This window comes from Drosophila willistoni (assembly GCF_018902025.1).
Source record: "Drosophila willistoni isolate 14030-0811.24 chromosome 2R unlocalized genomic scaffold, UCI_dwil_1.1 Seg167, whole genome shotgun sequence".
In the NCBI taxonomy this organism is placed as follows: Eukaryota; Metazoa; Arthropoda; class Insecta; order Diptera; family Drosophilidae; genus Drosophila; species Drosophila willistoni.
The window spans coordinates 6,251,598-6,270,880 of record NW_025814050.1 but is presented as its reverse complement, the minus strand read 5'-3'; the positions used below and the strand labels follow the sequence as shown (position 1 = coordinate 6,270,880).

At 34.5% G+C, this 19,283-nt stretch overlaps 2 protein-coding genes across 2 annotated transcripts in view; one reads left to right on the top strand and one right to left on the bottom strand.

The window, feature by feature from the left end:
- Window positions 1-9,910, bottom strand: part of LOC26530319 (voltage-dependent calcium channel type D subunit alpha-1) — an 85,564-nt gene extending 75,654 nt beyond the window's left edge. Inside the window, exon 1 of the mRNA XM_015178131.3 lies at window positions 9,482-9,910. The gene's annotated coding sequence lies outside the window, so the exon portion shown is untranslated. The remainder of the gene's footprint in view (window positions 1-9,481) is intronic.
- Window positions 9,911-11,817: 1,907 nt separating this feature from the next.
- On the top strand, window positions 11,818-18,930 carry LOC6643806 (integrin beta-nu). Its single transcript, XM_002066853.4, has 6 exons — window positions 11,818-11,954; window positions 12,015-12,091; window positions 12,161-12,350; window positions 15,172-15,922; window positions 15,978-16,173; window positions 17,251-18,930. Exons 1-6 carry the CDS (start codon window positions 11,876-11,878, stop codon window positions 18,349-18,351), a joined length of 2,394 nt encoding a protein of 797 aa, XP_002066889.2. The 5' UTR covers window positions 11,818-11,875; the 3' UTR covers window positions 18,352-18,930.
- Window positions 18,931-19,283: the final 353 nt, after the last annotated feature.

Below are 19,283 nucleotides of genomic sequence, written 5' to 3'. Positions count from 1 at the left end.
TTTAGTTTTCATTCGTTTCGTTTGGATTTTTTTTTTCTTATTATTTTTTTTTTTTTGCTTTCTTTTCCGTTTGTTGTCTCGTGTTTTTGGCATGCCGGGAAAATTGCTTTTTTCTTTTTATTATCATGTCTTTTGCCTTCTCCCTTTTTCTTTCTTATTTCTTTGTTTGTTTGTTTGTTGTCGTTTTCTTCTTTCTTCTCTCATTTATTATTGCGCTACTCTGATCAATAATTAAAGAAAAAAACACACAAAAACCAAAAAAAAGAAACCTGCAGCAATTAAATATTAATTGCTTCGAATTTTTCGTGTAAATGCAAATGATAAGTTCCCTTTTAACACGATTTACTTTACACATTTACAGTTAATGCCGCTCATTTTTTTTTTTGTTTTTTTTTGCCAGGCGTTTACTCTTTTGGTAAGCGGACTTCATCGGAATGGTTGATTACACGAGCGGAGGGGGGAGGGAATAAGAGGGGACAAGGCCGCAGTAATTAAAGCGCATTATATGATGTGTGTGTGTGTGCGGTAGGAAAATGGAAAACTCTCCGCTGCAACAACAACATCAGAAATAACACACTTGATGATATGTTTAACCTCAAGCGAGGGTCAGTTTGTATATTACGAATATATTTTCTTCTTTTTTTTACATATATTACGAATATTATTAAGTTGACATGAGTTTCAGATCTGTTTAAATATATTAAAATCTTTGGCTACTCTGAATAATAAGCATTCGTACTTGAATACAAAAAAAATTATTCATTCGAGTACGAGGTGAGTAACTATTTTAATGAATTTTGAAAGACCAAATAAATTCGTTTTACCGATCAATATGAATACGTCATATAATGAATGTTTTGGAAATAACTGAAACATATGAAGACTCAGAGAGCTTATTCATATACTTATTCATATGAATAAATGAATTTTTAAGTCCGATTGAATGATCTGTTGAACTAAATTATTCGAAAATAGTTTGTTTTAGCCTCCCCGCAAAACCTTCATTGAATTAATTAAAATGAGTTTATTCGAAACTTAGTTAACTAAAAATTATTATTTTTACTTTATATGGTACTCCACTTCTCACCAACAACAATAAAATGAGTCGTTTCATTCCTCTCATTCATTACATTTGGTAAAAAAAAAAGTGTAACAAATGCGATGACTACTTTTCTGCCACGCCTCGTAATTATGGTAAAACGTAGCAATCAGCGCAAATGCTGCGAAAATAAACAATATTTTGTATATGCGCTAGTTGAGAAATTGTGGTAGAGATATCTATGAGGAGAAAGTCTCAACTCTCAAAACGGAGAACTTGACTTGAGAAACGCAAATAGAATTGAAGTTCCACAAGTAAACAACAAACAAATTCATCCCCTCTCCTCCCCTCCCCACCCCCTTCCAAATACTAATCTAATTGTGTCTTTGAAGTAAACAAAAATGAGTTTTTCCTAGATAGATAGCTAAATAACAAATCCAGCACGTAGAATTAATGATGCTGATTCCAGTAAGGGGTCGGTCGGTTGTCGGTCGGTTGTTAGTTGTTGTTGTTGTAACAAACTCAAGTGCAATGTGTGTGGTTAGATGTGTGGAAATTTCTATTCTGATCTACCAAATACGTGAATATTTTCCAAAGCAAATGCATTTTATTGTCATACTTTTTACTGGTATCAAATGGTAATTGAAATTGTTTAAATTTTTGTTTAATTAGCAATTGATTTTAGGTTTAATTAGATGGAATTTAAAAAAATTTAAGTACTTAGAGATTGAACTCGACATTTTATTTAAGTAATTAATTAAACTCATTAAAAATACTCTTTTCTATAAACTTCATAGTTTTACTGCTTTTCTATTCTTTATTTTCTAGTCTAGTCTCTATTTTTCAAATTCCTTGGGTACTGAGAATAAATTAACCATCAATGGACAAACTTTCTCGGTTCTAAATCCACTCAGAAGAGATTTTCTGGTATTTAAAATATATTTTTAAATTTTTATTAATTTTATTTAGTTTTACTCCACATCTTTTAATCAACCTCCATGAAACTGATTTCAGAGGGTTTTTCAAATAAATGTAAAAGTCGACCTAAAAAGTATTAACTTTTGGGCACTACAAATCGTTTAATATAAGGCATATATGCTGAATGAACATACAAAGTCGAATACCCAGTATATAAACAGGTTAAATACTTGTTCTTAATTCTTTAACAAGGCAAACTAGTTATTTCACTACTTTAGTAGTTCATGGCTCAAAATATTGAAGTTGATTTCACAGTTTGCAGTATTTTTTAAGTGTTTACAAAGTTAGTTAATATAGACTGAATTATTTTTGGATCAACCATTTGATTTATCAAATTTGTTAACTGTTTTACAATATTTTAATTTGATTTTTATGGATTTTTGATCATTTCATTCATAAATTTCTATTATTTTCACGTCTCTTTTATTCGTATTTTTCGTGGGTTCCGCCTACCACTTGGCCAGCATCTTGATATGTGTAAGAGAGTAAAACTTGTTTCGCCTTGCCTTTTGTTGCTTTTTGTTTATTTTTTCTTATTTTTTGCCACCAGCAGCGGCATGGGATGGGGCATTGGCGCTTGTTTAAAACAAATAAACAAATAACATAAACATAGACAAAAGATGCTGGCTGCATGGAGTTGCAGCTGCAACAATGTGCATTGGGAATCGTTTAAGTTAAATATAAAACGATTAACATTGAATGAAGATTGAAAATCTTTATTTAAAGATTCTCTCTCATTTGGCATTAGTTTTGGGCTTGGTTTACAAGCTGAAATACAACTAATTGCACAAGGCTAAAGACAGAAATCAACCACACACACACACACAATGGAACAACAAAATCAACTTTGTGGATGTGGGGAAAATGGAGACGCCTCAAATATCAGCACGACAATATTATTACCAAGGTGTGTCCCCATTCCACATTCCCCAATCCACTCTACTCTTTCTCTGTCTTTAAATGGGTCTCAAAGTTCAAATTGCAATACAACAAATCAGCAAAAGCGATTGCAAAAGCCAATTGAATCATCATCGAGCTGAAGCACGAGAAGGAGGAGAAGGAGAGAGCATAGAGAAGAAACATTTTTGCAGGGCAAAAAGTTTTTATGCCACTCATTTAAATGCTAAGCAGCATGCAACGACGAAACGAACCGAACAACCAAAAGAAACTTTAACATCAAGAACCAAAAAAGAAAAACTTTATCTAGACCATTAAGTTTATACAAAAGAAATGAATGAATCTAAACGAGAGCAATTGCAGAACTTGGAGATTCTGAAAAACCCAAAACCTAGAGACTAGGAACTGACAACTTGACATATAATTCTTCTAATGCTTTTCCCTTTCCCTCTCGCCCACTGATGGAGGGGAATTTACTTGTGACTCAGCAAAAGTTAACAAGTATAAAACACAGACCGAAAAACCATATGAAAAATTATCTATACATGTACGAGGGAGGTTCGATAAATACTTAGCCGAGTTTCGAATCGAATCGTCGAATCGAATTTGTGGTTTTGGGACCCGATTGAAAGTGTGCGAGATAGCTGAGCCAGTAGGAATCTCAAAAGACTACGTGGGTTATATCCTTCATGAAATTTTGGGCATGAAAAAGCTGTCTTACTTCGGACAACATGCGCAACCGTAAGACGACATCAGAGCAGTGTTTGACGCTTTTTTAACGTAATCCCAAAGACTTTTTGCTCGTTTTGTGACCATCGACGAAACTTGGATCCACTGGTATACACCAGAGACCAAGGAACAGTCGAAACAGTCGACTTCACCAGGCGAATCTGCTCCGAAGAAGGCGAAAACTGTCCTATCAGCCGGAAAGATGATGGCCACCGTTTTCTGGGATTCACAAGGAGTGATGTACTTCCACTACCTGGAAAAGGTTAAAGCAGTCACAGGGGCCTACAATGCTGAATTATTAATCCGATTCGACGCTGAATTGATGAAAAAACGGCTCCATTTGGCGAAGAAAAAAGTCCTATTCCACCATGAAAACGCACCGGCTAACAACTCCGCGTCTACATGGCCAAATTGTTCGAATTTGGCCCCGTGCGACTTCTTTTTGTTCCAAACTTGAAAAATTCACTTACCGCACAGAATTTTGAGCCGAATGAGAAAGTCATCGCCGCAACGGAGGCCTTTTTTACCGACCTCAAAAAAACTTATTTTTCAGACGGGTTAAGAAAGATGAAGCATTGCTGGATCAAGTGTAACAAACTTAAAGGAGATTATGTTGAGAAATACCTCGACACTTCTTGAAAATTTTCGTTTTTCATTTGCAGGCTAAGTACTTATCGAACTGCCCTCATATCTATAACATTCCATTAAACGAGATAGACACTCTACAAGTAGAAGGAGGAAAATGTACGTTAAACAACAGCAAATTTTCCATTTCAAAAGATAGATGCAAAAGTTTTTCATATTATTAAAACGAAAACTCTAGAAAATTTGTCATCAATTTTCCAAGTGAAATATTAAATTGATGTTTTTTGAAACTTTAATATAAAGGCCTAAATCGATTGTAACCTTTTAATAAAAGTCTCAATTAAAAGTTCAAAATCTTAAGAAACAAGGCAAAATGTCAATACTTTTATCAATGACTGTGGCAATTTTGTTTTTATTCACTGTACTTGAAAAATATTTGAAATAGAAGTATTCGTTGAGAGAGTGTAGAGAACAAACAATAAGAAAATAAGAACAAATAAAAGTAGAAGTAGAAGTATATAAGAAGAAGAACAAGAGCAAACTCCGTGACTTGGTTCTAATTTGCTTGGGTCATGCGTTGAGGTTAATGAGTCATATCATTGTCATTATCATCATCATCATCATTATGGAGAAAGAGAAAAACAGGAAGAGGGAAAGAAACAAAATCATCATCAGCATGAAACGAAAGATAGAAATTTGTTTTGTAATTTAGAGTTGCAATTAAATGTGAATAAATTCACAATTTAGTTGTAATTTTTTGTCAGTTTTTGTTTTTTTTTTTCTCTCATTTTAGTTTCATTTTCAGTTTGTTGTGTTGTTGTCTTTTTTGTGGTGACCCCGATTTCCGCAATTTAATGACTTTTGTTTTAGCCACAAAGCGCATAATTGCTGGGAAAATGTGATACAGAGAGAGAGAGAGAGAGAGGGAGAGGTGGATAAAGATTGAGGGAGATGTCCAGCAGGTAAGGGGCAAGTGTCAGCATTTGTCTGTCCCTCTGTCCATTTGCTGAATGAAATTGCCAGACTTTCTTTCTTTCTTTTATTCTTTCTGTTTCTCTCTCTCTCTCTTTCTATGCCTAGTCTGTTCTTTTTTTTGCCTTTGTTTGGCTTGGTTTTTGGGTTTTTGTGTGTGCTAACGAGGCAGTGATAATTTTTTCTTTCTTTCTCTCTTTGCCTGTTGTAAGCGCGCACTTTATTGACTTTTGTGGCACACATTGTGGATTTTAGATTTGTGGCCCATTCGAGGCATTAGTCAGAACGGAAATGAGCCATGCCCCGTTGCGGAGGAGCCAAAAGAAGATTAGAAAGACACAGAGACACACACACACACATACACCCAGGGAAGGTCAAGGTTCTTCTTTCTCGTGATGATGATGATGATATCTTTGTTAATAGGAAACTCACTTTAAGGCACTCATCAGGACCTCATCGATTGCCGAGAAAGTTTCTTTCTCATAATATGAGGGTGTTTTCCTTAATCCTTATTAAAATTCATTTAACTTTGAACATTGTACATATAGTTGGTAAAATAATACCAGACATCTGGATTTCGATTAAAAGAACCTACAATAAATAAATGAAAAGAAAATATATGGAAATGACAAACTTAAGACTAAAATACATTTACTTCTTGTAGAAACCAACCGATAAGATGCATCTTCTTGTAAATAAAATGTATTATTCTCCAAAGATTTTCAATACAGTGAAACCTCGATATAACGAATCTGAGGGGGATCGCAAAATTATTCGTTATATCTATTGATTCGCTATAGGTACTGAAATGTAAAACCTTAGTCCTTTCAAGGGACTTAACAAAAAATTCGTTATATTGGGTTTTTCGTTATAACGAAGTTCGTTATATCGAGGTTTCACTGTATTTGCTTCAAATACTTGGCCAAGGCACTTTAGTTAAAGTTTTTTCCACAAAATTATGCCTAATTTTTGGGATTATAGATACGAAATGTCTTTTAATATATCGCCAACTGATTATCTGTCTCTCTCATTCTCTGACATGACAATGACAACAAACCGTCTAAAATTTGATTCATACTAGCCAAAGTTGATTGAATGTTAAAAATTCTTATTGAGTTGGAGATTTATTGGAAAATTAAGTTTAAAATTAAATTACATCGACAAGTCAATTCTTTCATAGTCAAAATGTTTGCCTCTTTCTTTATATGAATTCACTTAATCGTCTTATTTTGACGCTGTTTCTATTATTTTTTTTTATTATTTTTTTTCTATTATTTACCTTTTTTAAGTTGTTCTTATATATTTTGTCATTTTCATCGTCTTAGTTTAAATGCAAAAATTCCAATTCGAATTCGAATATGGATAAATTTCTTTGGAAATTCAAATCTCAATCTTTTTGATACTCTAAAAACTTCTAATTCCTTTTCATGATCCGCTTGGCTAGAGATTGAATAAATCCCTCCCTTTTTTTTGTTTAACTGCATGCATTATCCTTCTCTCTGCTCTAGGAGTGAAGGGGAGGGAGACCCTCATCAAGTTGATAGATCCCACAGACAGCAAGCAGAAGGAGAAGAGTTCTAAACGTTCTTAGCCGACCGGAAGCACCTTTCCACCTATTCGCCTCACTTCACCTATAGCCTCCTCTCTCTCCCCCTGCCGATCCGACCCTCCCTGCAACTGCCACAACATTAGCATACAAATGTGTCAGAGAACAAACAACCAAAAAAAATGTGTGTGGGGCAGGGGCAGCGTGATTTCTTGACTAATTTTTATGACACTTTTCACTTTATGAGGCGGCGGCGGTTCGGCTAATACCAAAGTTCTTTATTCTTTATTTACCTTTTCCATATATTGATTTTTAAGCAAAAAGAAAACGTACGGGCTGTAAAGATTTTTATCGTTCAACAAGAGAGAGAGAGAGAGAGAGAGAGACAGAGAGGGAAACCAGACGAGGCAATAGACGAGAATGTGTCATAAACATTTTCCTCGAGACTATTAAAAACAATAAATGTCAAAAATAAATAAAAAACAAATCCCTTAGCCTAGATAACTGGACATGGCCATGGCCGTATGGATAAAGCCAACAGGAAACAAATGAGAGCCATCAAAATGTTGAGTACATAAAAAGCGAATAGAATAAAAGATCCAAAGTCATTCTAATCAAGTAAAGTCAAAAGAAAACGGCCGCTAAAGTCGGAGATTAAGCACTAAATGAACATATGTGAGTGAAGACGAAGCAAAGGACTAAATTGGCTTTGGAGACTTTTAAAGCCAAAAACGATTCTTCCTTCTTCGAGGTAACTTCGTTCTTATTAAGGGAGAGCAAGGTGATTACACAACCTTGAATAAGTTGATCAATCATAAAATCGACGGAATTTAGATGCGGAAAATAATGTAAAATCATGGCAAAACACAAATCGTATATAGTCTATATGGTAAGGGTTAAGCACAACAGATTGTAGTGGGTGAGCCGGACTCTAAAGTCACTTTATTGACGACTATACGCATTTTTTTCTATAACTGTATAAACATTTATGTATTACTATACATAATATGGAATAATTCCTTTAATTTTGAAGAAATCGAAGGACTGAACTTCCTAACAGCGAACAGACCATGAAATAATTAGTTTATTATATCCGGATACGACTATATCAGCTAAAACCGTAATTCTTTGCGGTCTTTACATTCATATCTACGTATTTTAGGTTTTATCTTGTCTTTTTTTTCTATTTTTTTGGTGTGAGTAGTAATAATCCTGTCGATGTCTGTTCATATTTATGATGATCCTATTCATATGTTGCTTAATTTCTTGCACATGTTCATGCTCCTTATATGCCTCCGGTCGGTGTTCCTCCTCCATCTCCACCTCCTTCTCCATCTAATTTCACAAAAAGGTGCCCTGCCAAATGTAAGTGTCGTACGGCCATTAGTTAGGCAAATCACGTAATTGATGGGTCTCCGGCACTATAATTTCTTATCGCTCAAACATGATTTCAAATGATAGACTGTCCAGGACGAGTATAAAGAAGCACAGATAGATGACCAGGCAGGGAATTAGTGGGGAAGGGGGCAGTCGCGACAAGTTTTCTATGACGAAGGCGGAACAGAGGTGGAAGGGAGGGGTGCGGGAGAGGGCGACGGTGGGCGGCAAATGCAATTGGCAACTGGCGCAACGCATAAATTGAGTTTTTTGTTGTTGTTGTATTTATCTAATCCGCGGCATCTGCGAGACGCGTACGAACATTAGCCAAATGCCATGGGCCTTGGTTACATTGGATTGGCTCTTGGCCGGGTCTGGTTTGGTCTGGACGACTCCGACTCCGTCGACGACGACAATCGACAGGCCATAAATCACCCAAAGTTGCCACATAAAAATTTATGTGCAGCAGATAAGGATCCATGGGGCATTAGAATACAATTTCCCCTTACCCCATCCCCTACCCCCACCACCCACCATTTTGGAGGCACTGAGAAATCAGTTTAAAGTTTCCCTATATAATTAACCAACAGAAAGAAAGAAAAAAATATATGTAACAATTTTGGATCTCAAAAGAGGCGCTTACCTTATGTATTTTGTTGGTTCTTCTTCATTTATACAGCAGGCAGTTCCCGTTATAATCCGATTTAATCCAATAGAAGGCAAATTTCCTTTTGCTTTGCGTTTTTCCTTATGTGACTTTTCTTTTTTTATTTTTTACTAAATTAAACTTTTCACTTTTTTTTGCAATTTAGAAACACAGACACACACACAAACACACATACAACACACACTCAAACACACACACACACACACGCACTCTTCGAGAGAAAGAGAGTGTGAGACAAAGCAATTGGAAAAATGAAAATGGGCAATTTTCCTTTTTCGGCTGTTGGGAGGACAATTTGCCTGTCGTTGCTTTTTTCTTGTTTTGTTTTACTTTCCTTTCGTTTTTTGGGTTTTCCCCCCTCCGCAATTACAACAAAAACAACAACAATAGCACAACAAAACAAAGTCGCGACGCCGCCAACGCCAACGCCGACGCCAACTTAGCGGCGACGGCGAAAACAACAAAAAAAATTCCTTTTTTTTCGCCTCCTTTTATTGGTTGCTTTGCCTTTGTTGTTGTTGTTGTTACTGCTGGTGTGTTATGTATTCTCTCTTTCTCTCTCTCTCTCTTTGGTCTCTCTCGCCACTTCAATTCTATTTTTCTTTTATTAATGACTTTTTCACCTTTCAATTTCACTTTGATTTTGCTTCTTATGCTTTTCTTTCTATTTTTTTTCTTCTTCTCAACTCACCGTAAATTTGCCTAGATTTCCACTACAAACAACAAAACACAGAGAAAACACACGCGGACTTCACTTCACTTCACACACTTTCTTTCTTATTATTTTGGGAAATTTTCTTAATCAATTGTTGACAACATTTGGATTTTCCATTTTCATTTTCCGCCAAACAACACAAAAACCACAACAACAAATTGCAAACCGGCGCGCGCTACGCGTACCGAAAATTTGTTGATAAACAATTTATAACATTTTCTTTATAATCTTTTCTCGCCTTTTGTAAATAACAATTTCCAATTTCCTATGCGATAGGCTTCACAAATTTCAGTTTTGTTGAATTATAACAAAAAATTATAATATGTATTTGTCTGCTTTTCTTTTGCTCTTCTCTTTAGAAAATTCGAATAAAACCATCCGCAACACGACCGCTCACGTCGAAACAAAAACAACACTGGAAAAAAAAATAACGACTTCACCCAACAAGCATTTTGAGTAAACATTTATTTAAGAAATACCCCATAAGCATTAATTAGACATGTTAATAAGATCAAATATGATTGTTTCAATGCATACTTATTTTAATAAATCTTAAAAATACACAGATTTACTGGCAATATACAATATTTGAAAACGCAAGCTTCGATCGTGAGTTAAATTTGCTCCAATTAAGAGCAAAAACAGTTGCTCTTTATTAATTTTTTATTTAATATTTGTTCAAACCTTAGCGTTTTAACAATTTTTGTATTAAACGTTTATTACTCTGACGCTTAAAGTCTTTCAGCACTAAATTGATCCTGTTCTTTTTCTATTTTAAACAATAAATATATATTACAATTTTAGTATTTTGATCCCCTATTTTTGCCTGCCGGCTCCCAGTATTTAACCCCACCAACAAACATGCAGTGTTACCAACCTTTGAAAAACTAAAAAACACTGTTTTTAAATCTCTACTTCCCTGTATTATTTACCAGTATTATTGGCGGTGGAAATTCTAATATTTGAATTGGTGAATTCAACATGAAACAATACTAAAGTAAATGTTTAGAAAAAAAAATAGGCTGTTTTTTGAGCAAAATTAAAAGAAAGTAAAGAATGTGATAATATCTTTTTTCACCATTTTTACTCCGTTTTATCTACATTCCATAAGCTACACTTGATCTATTCATCATATTTTTAAATAAACTTTATCGTATCTATTTGATGATATAAAATTGTTTATCTTTTTAAACCATTTTAGAGAGTAAAAGTGTAACAAACTTCTGGGATAGCAAATTAAAATTTGAAATTATTGGGGCAAGCATGATTTAAAATCTTTTATTAAATTTTCATCTCCAATATAACAATTAAAATTTTATGAGCACATATTGCAAATAAGCAATTAACGAAACTCTTATTCTCGTGGCAAGGGGAATTCAATGTTTTTGTAATCTTTGATTTCTTGATGCACTCTAAAGTTCAACAATATGATACAAATTTAAGTTAAATATCAGATTTTTGTATGTTATCATGTGCATCAATGAAAAAACACTTCAAAAAAACTAACTTTTTCATCTTTTTTATTATAAATTGAACTTAGCCGGCTCGAGGTCAATCTTACAAAAGAAGATTGTTGTCTGTATATGTAGCTATTTCAAGAACCACCAAGTTCTATCATCAGCAGACTTTATAGTTTACAGATCTCAAAAAGCCAGGTGAAATTTGTTCAGGTAAAGCGTCTTGTGGAAGAGATTTGATTAATTATAAACATACTAAATGTTAGCAAAATTTCTGTCCGAATCTAACAAGTAAGCTAAAAAATGTATTTGTTTCTAGAATCCATTTCAATGAGAAATCAAGATCCGAAAAAAAAACATTTCTACACAATTTTCTTGACGCCAAAGAGAGCTATACCAATCAAAAGCTTATCTCACTAATCTAATACAAAGTGAGAGAAATTACTAAAAAGTGAAAGTAAATTCTCTTTTAACAAATCCATGGATTTTCGTTGCAATTTAAACATATATACATATATTGGGATCGTTCTTATCGTTTTCAATATAGTGACGTTGTCACACACCCCATTTAAGCCAATTTAATCGTAGCTCTTGTAATTGTAACAGTGCTCTATATTTGTACTATACAATACAAACTATATAAACATACTTATATATATACATAGGTAGTGGTATGTATTTTTTTTAATAATTTTTTTTACTGCTTTCGATAAGATAAGAGTGTAACAGCCATTCAAAAGCCTCGCACACACATAGAAAATGAGCTAATGAGAGGCATTTCAACGATATTTTTCATATAATAAATATTAGTTTCGGTTTACTCTTGGCGCTAGAAGGTTCTCTCACAGTTTGCGGAATACTATTTAATATAATTAGTATAAACAATCGTAGGGGAAAGGGGGAGTCAATCATAATGTCCATACGGATCTCTTTATGTGATCTACTGTTGATGGTCATACTAACTGGGACGACGATACGTGCCTTAACAATAGGTATCTTTAAAGTTATATAATAGAAAATAGATTTTTCCTTAAATTTTCCCATTTTCCCAGATGAGCAATGCATGCATGCGGATAGCTGTGAAAGGTGTTTGGGAGCACACCTGGAATGTGCCTGGTGTACCGACAAGGTGAGTTGGTTTTTTCATATCAACCCTAAATTCTAATGACTCACACACTCTATTTTTTTCTATGTGTAGACCTATCAGGTGCGTTCGCGGTGTTTCACTCGCTCCCAGCTGCTCAGCTTCAATTGTAGTGAGGAGGAAATATATGAAAATCAACCGGTATTAGATTTACTGCAACAAAAACCACTCAAGGACTATGAGACCCTAGATGATCTGGCCGTGCAAGTAACCCCACAGCGTGTCTACCTCAAATTGGTCAAAGGTAACTTATCTTATCGCTCGTGTTCTACACCGTGTATATTAATGTGTGTGTGTGTGTGTGTGTACTAGGGAAAAGTGCTATGAAGTAGCCACCCTAAAACCACAATCAAAATTGTGTCAACCAAATACTCTTTCACTGTTTGTCTAGCCGATTTGTTCCACATTAGTTTTGTTGTTGTTGTTGTTGTTATCAGCATTTGATGTCATATCTCCCGAATCACTTGGTGTTAAGCGTGGGAATCTATTTGCGTTCATTGAACCCCAAGGAAACTGTGCAAAGGTGCTAAATGAAACATTTTCTCTCTCAGAGTTGCTAAAGCGTTTTCGAAATGGCCCAAAAATTGTGAGTTATTGGGATTAAACACGCATGTTTAGTGTTCTCTAGAGTTTTCTTAAGAGTTCTTTCAACATGAAAGGAAAAAAAACTTGAAAATAATCTTTCCTTGTTCTATAGCTATGATTTATTTTATATATTAACTATATTTATGATCCGCATATTTCAAACTATATTTTAGGAAATTTGTAAGAAATTTTTGCCAAAATAATTATACTCAGACAATTTCGTTTCGACCATTTTTGGCAGAAAAAAACAACAAATTCCTAAAGTTCTCAAATAACGAGAAAAAATCGTCCGAAAGAATTTTATCTCTTTGAATTTGACTTCGTACTTTGCTGGTCTGAAGTAAAATTTGTAAATTATTAATTGCATTAATATGTATAAATTTGTATGTTTATTTTATATTGCAAAACATTTTAAAAACCAAAGAACCAATTTTTAAAACTCACTTGATCTTGATCAAATTTTACACAGATGTAAAAGGGCTTAAAAAATAATGGATACAAAAAATGTCATTGAACTAAAGTTAAATTCATAACCGATCGACCTACGTTTGTATATGAAATTACAACATTTTTTGCCGGATAAAGAAATTTCAACCTATTTTCACATTTATAGATATGTACTACAAAACCATATAAAGAATTAAGGGTATTGTTAAAAAATAAAATATTATATAGTAACACAGTTCATGGACGGATCTAAAGAATACATTCAGGAAAAGTCCAATCAAAGAATCAAAATTTTCGGTTCATTAATTTTGTAAAGAGTTTAAAAAGTAGAAAATTATTTGAAATAATGACATTTCGGGGCGTGTCTAGACTTCCCGGACTCTCCCTTTGACAAGGTAGCCACCATATTGTCCACTAAAACGTTTTACACAAATATCAGCCTTTTTATTGCCGAAAGGACTGAAATACATACAAAATTTGTAAATTTGATTCTCTAGCTTATGTACACAAAAGTTCCATTCTTTCTTAACTGTAGCTTAAGGAAATGGATGTGTTCATCTAGACACACCGATAGGTCGACAGCAAATATCAAGTTTTTGAAAATAGAAAACAAACTCATCATATTGTCGACCGCAATGAAGGCACTCCTTTGTACTCCTTAATACTAAGTGAGCTTCTAATAATTGTAGGTTTACACGGTTTGAAGAGTCAAAAAAATGTTCAACACCATTTTAATATTTGGGGAAAAATGTCGAATTTTTCCATATATCGCGCAACTCTATTTCAGCTAGATTTTGGGGTGATTGGTTTTTTTAATCCAAACTTTGCCATGAGTTCAACCAGTCAATACAGTTCGTCAATGACTTTTCGCTGCAACAAATATACATATGTATTTCGGTACAGAATGTAGGGGTGTTTTATACAGTAAACTTGGTTTTTAACGAAAAATTCGGAAAGTAAATTTGAGCATTTCCAATATTTCGGAAGTGTGCATTAGCACTCCGTCAGGGTATTCACAGAGAATCAGTTACTTCGATTTATCAAAAAAATATTGGTCATTCTGTAAGAGAGGCAGCTGTTAGTTTTCTAGAACTGAAAAGATTATTTTTATTAAAGTGTCTAGAGGCAACTCTGCGAAATACTTTGTTTTTTTTTTTGATTTTCTAGAAGACGAAAACTTTTTTTGAAATTCAATTTTCGCACTAACTATGGTACTAATTAAGAGCTATAAGTTTAGCCCTTTTTCAAAATAAATATGTGTTTTGAAATACGATATTTTTTACTTTGATTGCTCTCGAATGACACGTTCGACACTTGAGAATTGCTTATATATTTTTCATCCGCATTTACTTCTTAGCATATTAATATCAACATTAAACCCCTTTTTATGATAATGTTGATGATTTTTTCTTCGATTTAGTGATGTTGAATTTATGTACATAAACCTTTTGTAATTATACTACAAGCATGTTATTGACATAGAACTTCATTAAGCAATGGATATACTATTTCTTCCCTCTTATATCTACAATAACCGACTTAAAAAAGGGTTATCAAGCGATTCATGTGTATATACTTTAACCCAGTGACTTGCATCTGTTTATTATTAGCTCTAGCTCTATAGATGATTGCAAGTTACTCCTTATCCAATTGAGAGTCATTTGGAAGCACTTTTTATGCAGTTTGGCGAACGGCCATTCAATTGAAACCCATTAACACAACAAAAAAAAAAAAAGGAAAAAAACCCTTGTAAACTGCAATTAAGCCAAAGGGAAAATTGCATGCTTAAGGATTTATACATACAAAAAAAAAAAAAAATAAAGAGAAATAAAAAAGGGAAGACAACCATTTAGTTTGGGTGTGAAAACAAGACCAAGAATGGTAATGAAGGGTTGCATTCGGTATGAGAGAGAGAGAGGGCAAAGTGAATGGGACAAAGCTTGATAGCAGCTCGTAAAACAGCTCATAAAGCAGATATTAAAACTCGAATCAATCCTTTATCTATTTCTCCCTTCTTCTATCCACTAATGTAGGAAACACGCAACGCGTTAAACTAAGCTATCGCACAGCACGCAACAATCCACTCGATTTGTATGTCCTGATGGATTTGACCTGGACAATGCGCGATGATAAGGATACTTTGGAGCAGCTAGGAACGGCATTGACTCAAACCCTGCACAATCTGACCGATAACTATCGCTTGGGTTTCGGCTCGTTTGCCGATAAGCCAGTCATGCCCTTGATTTCGCATAAGTGGAAAAAAAACCCCTGTGCAGCGGAACGAGCTACCTGTGAACCAACGTATGGCTATCGTCATCATCTATCCCTGACCGATGACATCAAAGCCTTTACCACCGCTGTGGCGGGAAGTAAAATAACCGGAAATCTCGATAATGTGGAGGGTGGCTTCGATGCCCTAATGCAGGTGATTGTTTGCCAGAAGGAAATTGGCTGGCAACAGCAAGCTCGTAAAGTGGTCATCCTGGTGACCGATGGCTTCATGCACTTCGCTGGCGATGGCCTCCTAGCTGGCATAGTCAAGCGCAATGATAAAAAATGTCATTTGAGTGCTGCCGGTGAATACACTGGGTCATTGGAATATGATTATCCATCGCTCGAAGAGATGTACAGAGAACTTCTGCGTCGCAAGATCAATGTGATCTTTGCTGTAACCGAACAGGTTATTAGCACTTATCACGAAATGAGTGTTCTCATGAAGGAGATTAGCAATGTGGAGAAGTTAAGTGCAGATTCGTCCAACATTCTGGAGTTGATCAAGAAGAGGTGAGTGAATCCATGGATCCACAGTGCTCAATCGCTAATAAATGTACTTTTCCAGTTACGAGAGCTTCATCAAACGCACCCAGTTCGGTGATAATAGTCCAGATCATATCAAAATGGAATACTATACTGATTGTGGTGGACAATTTCCTCAATTGCAAAAGCGCAACTATTGCAATAATGTCGATTTGGGCAAAGAAATTGAGTTCTTCGTTGATGTTACACTAACTGAATACCCTAAAAATGGAGTTTATGTGAGTATGGTGAACAAACATTACCATAAGATGTTAACTTAGTTATAGAATAGGATTTTGTCTAAAAGATGTCGAAGTTTTTATAACTAATTAGAGTTGTGCAGGATTCTATACAGTGGTGGCAACTCCGTTAGCGTGTTTGGTGTTTTTGAATTTTAACTCAGATTTCATTGATAACCATTTAATCTAATGAAGAAATGTTTTTTGGTTATTTTACCTAGATGATAAACCGTAAATGTGGTCACCCATCTTCCCCAATTTTTCTACTGATGTCTTTATGGGATTATAATGATAATTCGAAATGGAGTTCGATTCACTTTCTATCGTAGTTTCTTATTATATTAGTGTCGTAAAACGCCCAAAAGATATAAACATTTCTATATAAAATTCAGAATTTCAATTGGCCACAAAAGGAATATTAGGAATAAATTCAACATATTTTGTATGTAGTTTATCTTAGATTTTCTAAAATGCATTAACTTACTTGGGAATCGAGAAGATAAGAGTTGAAATCCAAAAGCACCAAACGCGCTAACGGAGTGGCCACCACTGTATAAAGCTTCGATAATATTCAAAATTTGCAGAAGAAATTGTTCAAGATGATTTTCAGATTGCCTTCGCTAAACTTTCCAACTGATTTGCATGGTCCAGTTTACATAATTTTGGTATACTTTAGACTTTTCCGACTTTTTAATGATTTGATTAACAGATGTGAACATTTTTAATATCTCTATATGAAAGAAATTTATAATATCTGGTTGAACTAATTTTTTTAAAAAATCCAAATGTTTGATGGCAAAATAACTTTCTGAATTCGGTTAGAAATGACAAAAAATACAGTCCAAAAAATTGCGCTTAAAAATTCTTCAAAATTCTATCTATGCAAATCGTTTTTAACAGATTTTCATTTATGTTATAACTTACACATTCCAAAGTGATCTTCTAACTTGTAGTGTAAAAAAATTTCTAATACCACTAAAGCAAACTCATTTTAAAGTCGCTTAGAATTCGCAACTGGTTTAAGCCTGAAAATAACTATTTCACCTAAAGCTAAACTAAATATGCCTTATCTTCCAGACCCAAAAGATACGCGTGGAAGAGGCATCGCTCAATGAGTTTATGAACATTGATGTGGAGTTGCAACGTCCTTGTCCTTGTGTAGAGGATCCCGAACCACAGAATGAATACGGGAGATTTCAGTGTGACGATCGTGGTTACCTAAATTGTGGCATGTGCAGTTGTGATGACGGTTGGACTGGCACCTATTGCAATTGCCCCACAGATCCCTCGAATGCCACGACCAACGAAGCTCTGCTTTTGCAGTGCCGGCCAAAGGATAAGGACGGACAACATGCACCCCAGGTGTGCTCCAATCACGGCGAATGCGACTGCGGCAGTTGCAGCTGTGATCCTGGCTACACGGGCAGATTTTGTGAGTGTCGCGAGTGCGTGGATTGTGAAGAAGATCGCGCCGAATGCTATTGTGGTCAGTGTGTGTGTAAATATGGTTGGTCGGGAACGCGTTGCAACTGCAAAGAGGACACTGAAGCCTGCATGGGACCCACGGGAGAGGTGTGCTCGCAACGCGGCACTTGTGATTGTGGTGAATGTCAATGCAATAAACCATATTTAGGCAAATTCTGTGAGATCGATTCCCAAAAGGATAACAAGCTCTGTCAATTCTATGAGCCTTGTGTCACGTGTCTGATCTCACAGAAACAGGGCATGGGCGCCTGTGAGAATTTAACTGAAATCTGCACCAGCACAGAGTACAACGATCGTTTCACCTATGCCTTTGTCCCCGAATTGGACCCTGATTCGGTGCAGTGTCTTGTGCGCATTGTGAATAAACATGGCATTTCGTGTGACAGTTACTTTGGCTATTCAGTCGTTGGACATACCAATTACCTATCGATACAAGCCGTCGAATGTGAACCCCCCAACTATTATGCCATCGTTGGCTACATCTCTTTGTTCACTTTACTTGCTGGCCTGGCTCTTATTTTGCTTATCAGGTGGTGTGTCAATCGGAAGGATGCCCGAGAATATGCTCGATTTGAGGAGGAACAAGCCAAGACTGTGAATCAAGAGAATCCCATTTATAGAGATCCAGTCGGTAGATATACAGTGCCCAAGGCGTTAAGTGTTAAGTACGATGAGAATCCTTTTGCAAGTTGATTTATGAATCGACGCGAGAATGTTAATTATGAGTATTTTGTATATATATAACTCCAAAATGAGGGTCCAAGGTACCTCTGTGAGAATTGACAAGCCAAGAATTCTACATACATATAAAAATTTAGGTGCGATCCCCGAAACAAAGGAACTTTTCGAAATCAGTTCAGGGGAACACTTGAAATTTATCTAATTTAGATTTTAAATGTTTCTAAAACAAATACATTAATTTAGAACATTTTCTGTTCTAATTGAAACTAGTTTTAGACTTAATAGGAACAAAATCATTAATTATTTAAGACATTAAGTCCGATTTTTACCATGGATTTGTATTTAAGTTTGATTTAAAAATTCATGACAGAGCCAAAAATGTGTTTCGATATTTAGATTTTCCGAATATATTTCATTGTTTACTTAATCGAAATGAATTTAGGGATTAATTTCGATCACATTTTGGTATGAAAGAAGGTTTTCTATCCGATTTCTCTTAACAAAAAAGGATGAACTGAAACCGCTACTTTTTTTTTCTTAAATCTTATGTTAAATATTTTTTTCAATAATTGTTCACAAGAAATATATCTAAGCAAGTCCTTTACAATATATATATATTTATATTGTAAATTTTATATTTATATGTATATTTTACATACATACAATATAGATAAATAAGATATGCTAAAGAATTTCAATTTTTTTTTTAGTTATAAAAAAACTATCCACAAAATTACAGATAAGTTCTTTATAATGTTTTCATTTTAAAAAAATACATTTTTATTTTTTTTATGTTTTTAAAGTTTGTTTTTTATATTATAATTCATATTAATAAGTTGTTGATTCTATAATTACATTGTGTTTAAGATAAATAAACTATAGAGAAAGTATTTAATTTTAACTAACAAATTTGTGTAAATTTCCATTGAAAAATTGTAAGACAA

Excerpts from the sequence above, each read along its gene's own strand:
- LOC6643806 (XM_002066853.4), top strand. The coding sequence starts at position 11,876 with ATGTCCATACGGATCTCTTTATGTGATCTACTGTTGATGGTCATACTA. Across the intron at positions 15,923-15,977 it reads CTGGAGTTGATCAAGAAGAG|TTACGAGAGCTTCATCAAAC; the intron begins GTGAGTGAATCC and ends GTACTTTTCCAG. Across the intron at positions 16,174-17,250 it reads ACCCTAAAAATGGAGTTTAT|ACCCAAAAGATACGCGTGGA; the intron begins GTGAGTATGGTG and ends CTTATCTTCCAG.